The 7,741-nt window shown below is 41.9% G+C and overlaps 1 protein-coding gene across 1 annotated transcript in view; it reads left to right on the top strand.

Annotated features, from left to right (window-relative positions):
* LOC115142141 (rho GTPase-activating protein 33-like) overlaps positions 1–5,729 on the top strand; it is a 45,032-nt gene extending 39,303 nt beyond the window's left edge. Inside the window, 1 exon segment of the mRNA XM_065027986.1 lies at positions 3–5,729. Within this exon segment, the coding sequence (XP_064884058.1) occupies positions 3–511 (509 nt within the window). The 3' untranslated portion in view covers positions 512–5,729.
* Positions 5,730–7,741: the final 2,012 nt, after the last annotated feature.

Here is a 7,741-nt window from a genome sequence, read left to right on the forward strand (position 1 = left end):
CCTCGCCGGGGGCCAGTACAGGCAGGCCTTTGACGTCATGCCCTCAGGCGATCAGGTGCTCAAATACTACCGGACCCAAGACTTTACCCCTGGGCCCCTGGGAGAGCATCAGAGCTCTGGCGCTAACCCCTACCCCCCTCGGCAGCACTATCAAGAGCCCCCCTACCCCATCCAGAGCCCCCAGGACCCCTGCTCCTCCGGCTACCCCAGCCAGCTGCTCTTGGAGCCCTCAGACTCCCCGTCTGCAGCCTTCTCCAACCTGACGCTGGGAGCCCCCAGGCCCTACCCCGGCCAGCCAGGAGGCCCCCAGTACAGCCAATACCCATTCCATCCTGGCCCGATGCTGGGCCAATACCCCAACCCTCCCCCCCGCAGAGATGTGGTCCACGAGCCGGTGCTGCGGCCGCAGGGTCTGAGGAACCAGAGAGGGCTGGCACGGCAGGGCAGCTTACCTGGACCATCACCCAACTGGACCATCCATACTGAGGGTCAGACACGCAGCTACTGCTGAGGAGGAGCGCAAAGTAGACTTTTACACATGGTACCCTATCAGACTGAATGTGAAAGAGCTAGGAAGAGACCATGTAAAACACTCATGGTCCACAGAGAAAGGGAACAGGACGATAGAAAGCCTTCCTGGAAGCATGAGACAACCAGTCATGTTTAGAAATGGGACCACGGGCAAGGTATTCTGAGGTAGCTAGACATAAAGTCCAGTGTTCTGTTTGAACATTCCCTGGGGCCTATCACCATTTCACACCTGCAACCACTGGACCCATGAGGAAGAAGAGATCAAAGAGATGAACCGAAAAGTGGCTTAGATTTGAAAACATTCCAGAGCAGACTGTTGTTGTGAGTGTTGAGAAAGAAAGGCAAATGGCTGCCAGGGTCTTTTCTGGATCAAAATGTGCTTAGCTGGTGGGCGTGGCCAATGGTGCAGTGGTCGAGCAACCATTTTAGAGGCCCTTCTGTTGGCCGCAGTGACAGAATGTAGCAGTTTTAAAGCACATTTTCTCCAATTCAAAAAAACTATTGTGGCCCCATGCCATTACAAAAACATCTGGGGGCCCCATGCCATGACAAAAACTCCTGAATGCATCATTTTATGAATTGTAGATTCTCCCTGTGTCTAGCTTTTATTTTAGTTATGGTTAGTTCTCAAAGATGATCTTTATTAAAAAATATATAGGTCCATTATCTCTTTTTAGTAATTATTATTTATTTATTAAATAAAAATTAAATATATATACATACAGTACCAGTCAAAGGTTTTGACACAGCTACTCAAGCAAGGGTTTTTCTTATTTTCTACATTGTGGAATAATAGTGAAGACATCAAAAATATGAAATAACACATGGAATCATGTAGGAACCAAAAAAGTGTTAAACAGATTTTAGATTCTTCAAAGTAGCCACCCTTTGACTTGATGACAGCTTTGCACACTCTTGGCATTCTCTCAACCAGCTTCACCTGGAATGCCTTTTCAACTGTCTTGAAGGAGTTCCAACATGCTGAGCACTTGTTGACTGCTTTTCCTTCACTCTGCGGTCCAAATCATCCCAAACCATCTCAATTGGGTTGAGGTCGGGTGATTGTGGATGCCAGGTCATTGGATGCAGCACTCCATCACTCTCCTTCTTGGTCAATTAGCCCTTATACAGCCTGTAGGTGTGTTGGGTCATTGTCCTGTTGAAAAACAAAGGATAGTCTTAGCGCAAACCAGATGGGATGGCGTATCGCTGCAGAATGCTGTGGTAGCCATGCTGGTTAAGTGTGCCTTGAATTCTAAATAAATCACTGACAGTGTCACCATCACACGCCCTCCTCCATGCTTCACTGTGGGAACCACACATGTGGAGATCATCTATTCACTTTATTCTTCATCTCACAAAGACATGGCGGTTGGAACCAAAAATCTCAAATTTGGACACATCAGACAGACCAAAGGACAGATTTCCACTGGTCTAATGTCCATGTCTTGTGTTTCTTGGCCCAAGCAAGTCTCTTTTTCTTATCGGTGTCCTTTAGTAGTGGTTTCTTTGCAGCAATTCGACCATGAAGGCCTGATTCACACAGTCTACTCTGAACAGTTGATGTTGAGATTTGTCTGTTACTTGAACTCTGTGTAGCATTTATTTGGGCTGCAATCTGAGATGCAGTTGACTCTAATGAACTTATCCTCTGCAGCAGAGGTAACTCTGGGTCTTCTATGGCGGTCCTCATGACAGCCAGTTTCATCATAGCGTTTGATGGTTTTTGTGACTGCACTTGAAGAAACTTTAAAAGTTCTTGAAATGTTCCGTATTGACTGACCTTCGTGTCTTAAAGTAATGATCGACTGTTGTTTCTCTTTGCTTATTTGAGCTGTTTTTGCCATAATATGGACTTAGCCCTATTTGGTAAAAGACCATCTTCTGTATCCCACCCCTACCTTGTCACAAGACAACTGATTGTCTCAAATGCATTAAGAAGGAAAGAAATTCCACAAATTGACTTTTAACAAGGCACACCTGTTAATTGAAATACATTCCATGTGACTACCTCATGAAGCTGGTTGATAGAATGCCAAGACACTGCAAAGCTGTCATCAAGGCAAAGGGTGGCTACTTTGAAGAATCTCAAATATAAAATATGTTTTGATTTGTTTAACACCTTTTTGGTTACTACATGATTCCATATGTGTTATTTCATAGTTTGGATGTCTTAACTATTATTCTACAATGTAGAAAACAGTAAAAATAAAGAAAAACCCTTGAATGAGTAGATGTGTCCAAACTGTTGACTGGTACTGTATATATCATAATATATAGTCCTTTTTATGTTTTACATAAGCAGCCCAGAAAAGCACTTAGGCAGCCTACCCAAGACTTTTCTATGTAGAAAAAACCCTGGCTGCTGTACTTTTTAACAGATTATTTGGTGTTCTGCACAGTGGTTTGATTGGGTTTGCCTTGTTGTTTTTTACAAGGTTGTGGTACTGAGAGAGGACTACACAGGGAAATATCCGCAGTCTTTCTCCTTTTTAAAAAGAAGAACCTCAAATGCTGCTGATTTGGTTTAGTGGTTTTCAGAAGCTTGATTTGACATGTTCTATTTATTTTCTATTCTGTTTCGAGGAATGCAGAGAAATAAGTCTGTCGTTCCACCAATTCAGTGCCTTTTCATCTGTATATTGTTCGTTGATTTCACCTACTTTTAGACATTCTATCATAAAGAGTACATGTTCAACTTCATTTACAAAACACATTTTCCCATCTCGGGTTTGAATGTACATTTTTTTACTATAGTAAGTGCCAAGTAAAGTAACGAGCTTGACGATTTTATCTTAAATCAGCCATAAATCCCCTTGTGGCAGAGCTTGTTGTGTGCAGCAGGGAGGGGAAATTGAATGCATGCTTCACAAAACAATAGAATTCTTCTAAAATGTCAAGCCTGGGCATCTGGTTAACAGGGTTGAAGTGTTCTGCTCGGCCCGCTCAGTTTTCCACCGCAAAACACCAGAAATGTTTTCAGAAGAACCAGCTCACCTGCTCTTACTCAATTATTTGGACTAATAGATGTTCAATGTGTTTTTATTAAAAATGAATATTATTTAAAAAGTTTCACCATATTAAAACAAGAGTTCTCATAACCGGGTTGAGCTTAAAATTAGGGAAAGGTTTATTTTTTTCTTTAAACTCAATGACTCATTGCATTTTAAATGAATAAAAATCTTCAGAAATTACTGTCAAAGCAACAAAATAACTAGGACTTTACAATGATGGAGAAATGTTCATCTTCTTGGAAGTCACAGAGAGACATGAAATGCAATCTGAGATGCAGTTGACTCTAATTTTGGCAATTTAGTAAGTCTTTATTCATATAAAAACAAATATTTATTGAAATCTCCATGTGGTCTATATTAAAGGGCACTTCATCAAATATAACGCTGTTAAATTTTGTACTTAAAATATCAAAGGGATGCAAAGGGCACTTATTTCGTGGAACGACCCAAGTAGAATTTGATTGTTTTAATTTTTATCCCTGGACAGAATGTGAGTGTGAGTGTGTGTGAATGTATGTACGCATTTCTACTCTGACGAGGGTCTCTCATGGTGAGCTAAAAAGCACATAATTCATCAAATGAAAAACTGAAAGAAAACATTGCCTTCTGTTTTAGGGAAACTGTCTTTACAGACAGTACTTTGTCATTTTAGGATTAGTGGTACTACACTAGTTTGTGCTGTCATTCTGAATGCTGTGTGTGTGTCTCTGACTGACTGCAGAAAGTTTGTACTGTGCGTCTTATCTAATGTACTTATCCTTGAAGGATGTTTTTGTACATGTTAAAAAGTCTAACAGATGCTTTTATCCAAAGCAATGTACTGTGCTGATAATACAATACCACACACTGGTCCTCTGTTGTTTTTCTGTATCCGTGTTGGTTGAATACAACAGAAGCACCCCACATGTCCTTACCTCCATTTTGGGAGTTGTACTCACTGCCTGCCCCTATGCAACATATACCTGACACGTATAACACATTTCTAAAGATGTGGTGATTCAGTAGAGGCAGAAACCACATACTGTAGTGTTAATATCATTCCATTAACAAACCACCATGTCTTAATTCATGTCTCCCCCATTCTGACGTTATGACTGCAATACTGGTATTGGACAGCAGGGGGAGACACTTCATCTTGGTAGATCATTAACTGTACTGTAATGGGTTTTGCACAGACTTCCGCTATATTAAACTGTGTGCGCGCATGCACATGTTTATCACTTCAATAATGTCGCTATGACTGTGTCAGTTACAAAACTGGTTCAATCCTTTCCCAGTCGTTGGTATGTCTCACTAATGTCTTTGTGGATACTTTTCCATCACAGATAGACAAATGTCCCAGTGTAGTTGTATTGTAGGAGAGCTAAACAAAGGACAAGGTTCTATTAGGCTAGTTTAGCTTAGCAGTGCTGTTTAGCTTAGCAGTGCTGTCCATTGAACATTGGGAACTATACATCTTTTCAGGGGTGTTTCCTCAACTGTGTTGTAATGCTGTGATACCACTGTAATGAAGTGAACGGGAAGGAAGAGCTGTTTTGTAACGGGGGTAGGAATGTGAAATATGGTGTCCGTATTCCTCACGGTGCCACTTCTAAGATGTACTTTTTGGATTTTGTTCAATGTGCCTTTTTTATGAACAATCATTTGGTTCCATAAAGCATGTTAAGGTGGTAACTTTCTCTCTAGGTCCAGGCTGGTAACATTAAATGGTATCTTGCCACGTGCACTATAGCTCTTTACTATGACGGTACAAGGCAGCATACAGGACCTGGTACTCTTTGTCCCTAAACTCCTTAGATTAGATGAAAGAAAATTGCACATTTTTCATTGAATTCCCTAATGACTCTGGACTTGGGCTTTTTGAAGGATAATTGTTTGTGTAAACGCATGTGTTCTGTTACTGTGTGTGTGTGAGTGTATGGTCCTGTTGTGTGAGCAAGCATGCATCCCTCCCTCCCTCTTCTCTTTTATATCTATGCAGTGACCAAGTACATTGAAGTCCCATACAAGTTGGAAAGACTTAAAATGGCTATACTACCTATGTGTGTGTTGGGTGTAACCTGAATTTTCAGTCCAATACGATCCCTTTCAGCCTTATAGCACTTGGCAAAAGGCAGTTTATCTTATTTTGTAATATTTTCCAAGGTGTGAATTAAAAACCTGATGGTTACATCAAAGATGAAATCATTTGTAATAGTTTTTTTCTTAAACTACAGATTTTGTCATGGAATATAATACTAAAATAACAATTTAAATGTATAAACATACAATGGACATTTTGAAGATTAAGACATTTAAAGTTGCAGTTTCATCAGCAATTTTAAATTAAATGTATTCTTCATCCATATATTTACTTTACCACTATGCAGCCTTGGGATTTTACCTTCTACCCATTGTTTGATTGAAACTAAACTGGTTCTGCATTCTGGCTGTAACCCAGAGAGTAGAATAGCAGAAAACCAAGGTAACATTAACCTTCAGCTGCATAGATGGCCTTCAAACAGTTGTTCTTTATACCAGGAGACACCATTTTGTTTTGGTCCCTTGTCCTGATATTTCTTCAAATGAAATGTGAACAATGGGGCTATCTTCAATGTACAGGGTGTGTTTGTGGAGTTGTTTGTCTCTTGCCTATACCTGTGACGTCACCTGAAGTTGGTTGTACATCCTGACCAAAAGGCAATCCTACTTTTTGATGAAGATTCATAAAATTAGACCGAAACTAAAAGGTTCTATAGGTGTGCCATGTCCATACACGAAACACAGCGCAGGAAGTTCTCCACGTTTTTGCTTTTGGCACACCCAGACAGCAAATACTGGTAAAACCAGAAAACAATACCTGCTATTGCACAATTAAAAATATATATTTTTTTTTGTCATATACTGTAAAAAATCCATAATTACAATTTCCAAAGGAAAGGTTAGACCATTTAGGATCATTTGAGTACAACAGTTATGCAGTGCCTAACAAAGTATTCAGACACCTTGGATTTCTATTGTGTTATAAAGTGTGATTAAAATTGATTTAATTGTCTTTTTTGTACAAATCTACAAAAAAATACTCTTACAGTGGAAGAAAAATGAATATTTTTTTAAGATCAATACAAAATTCATAACTAAAATGTAGTTGTGGTCTAAGTATTTGTAACGGCGTTCTTCGTTTGTAGAAAGAGAGTCGGACCGAAATGCAGCGTGTAGGTTACTCATGACTTTAATGAAAGAATATAGCGATACATGAAATAACTGAATGAATACAAAACAACAAACGGAACGTGAATACTAATTACAGCCTATCTGGTGAACACTCCACAGAGACGGACAATCACCCACGAAATACAACGCGAACTCAGGCTACCTAAATATGGTTCCCAATCCGAGACAACGAGAAGCACCTGACTCTTAATTGAGAACCGCCTCAGGCAGCCCAGCCTAACAACACCCCTACTCAACCGCAATCCCACTAATACAAAACCCCAATACGAAATACAACACATAAACCCATGTCACACCCTGGCCTGACCAACTCTATAACTAAAACACAAAACACTATGACCAAGGCGTGACAGAACCCCCCCCCCTAAGGTGCGGACTCCCGGACGCACCTCAAAACCATAGGGAGGGTCCGGGTGGGCGTCTGTCCATGGTGGCGGCTCGGGACGTGGACCCCACTTCATAAATGTCATAGTTCCTCTCCATCGCGTCCTGGGATTATCCACCCTCTCCGCCGACCATGGCCTAATAGTCCTCACCCAGATCCCCACATAACTGAGGGGCATCTCGGGACAGAGGGGCATCTCGGGACAGAGGAAGTCCAGTACTGAGAGGAGGCTCAGTACTGAGAGGAAGCTCAGTACTGAGAGGAAGCTCAGGCAGGTAGTCGGCTCCGGTAAATCCTGGCTGGCTGGCGGAACTGGAAGATTCCGGTTGACCAGCAGATCTGGAAGATTCTGGTTGTCTGGCAGATCTGGAAGAGACTGGTTGTCTGGCAGATCTGGAAGAGACTGGTTGTCTGGCAGATCTGGAAGAGACTGGTTGTCGGGCAGATCTGGAAGAGACTGGTTGTCGGGCAGATCCGGAAGAGACTGGTTGTCGGGCAGATCCTGGCAGCCTGGCGGCGCTGGGCAGACTGGCGACGCTGGGCAGACTGGCGATGCTGGGCAGACTGGCGACGCTGGCAGACTGGCGACGCTGGGCAG

This window comes from Oncorhynchus nerka, linkage group LG14 (assembly GCF_034236695.1).
Source record: "Oncorhynchus nerka isolate Pitt River linkage group LG14, Oner_Uvic_2.0, whole genome shotgun sequence".
NCBI classification, from domain to species: Eukaryota; Metazoa; Chordata; class Actinopteri; order Salmoniformes; family Salmonidae; genus Oncorhynchus; species Oncorhynchus nerka.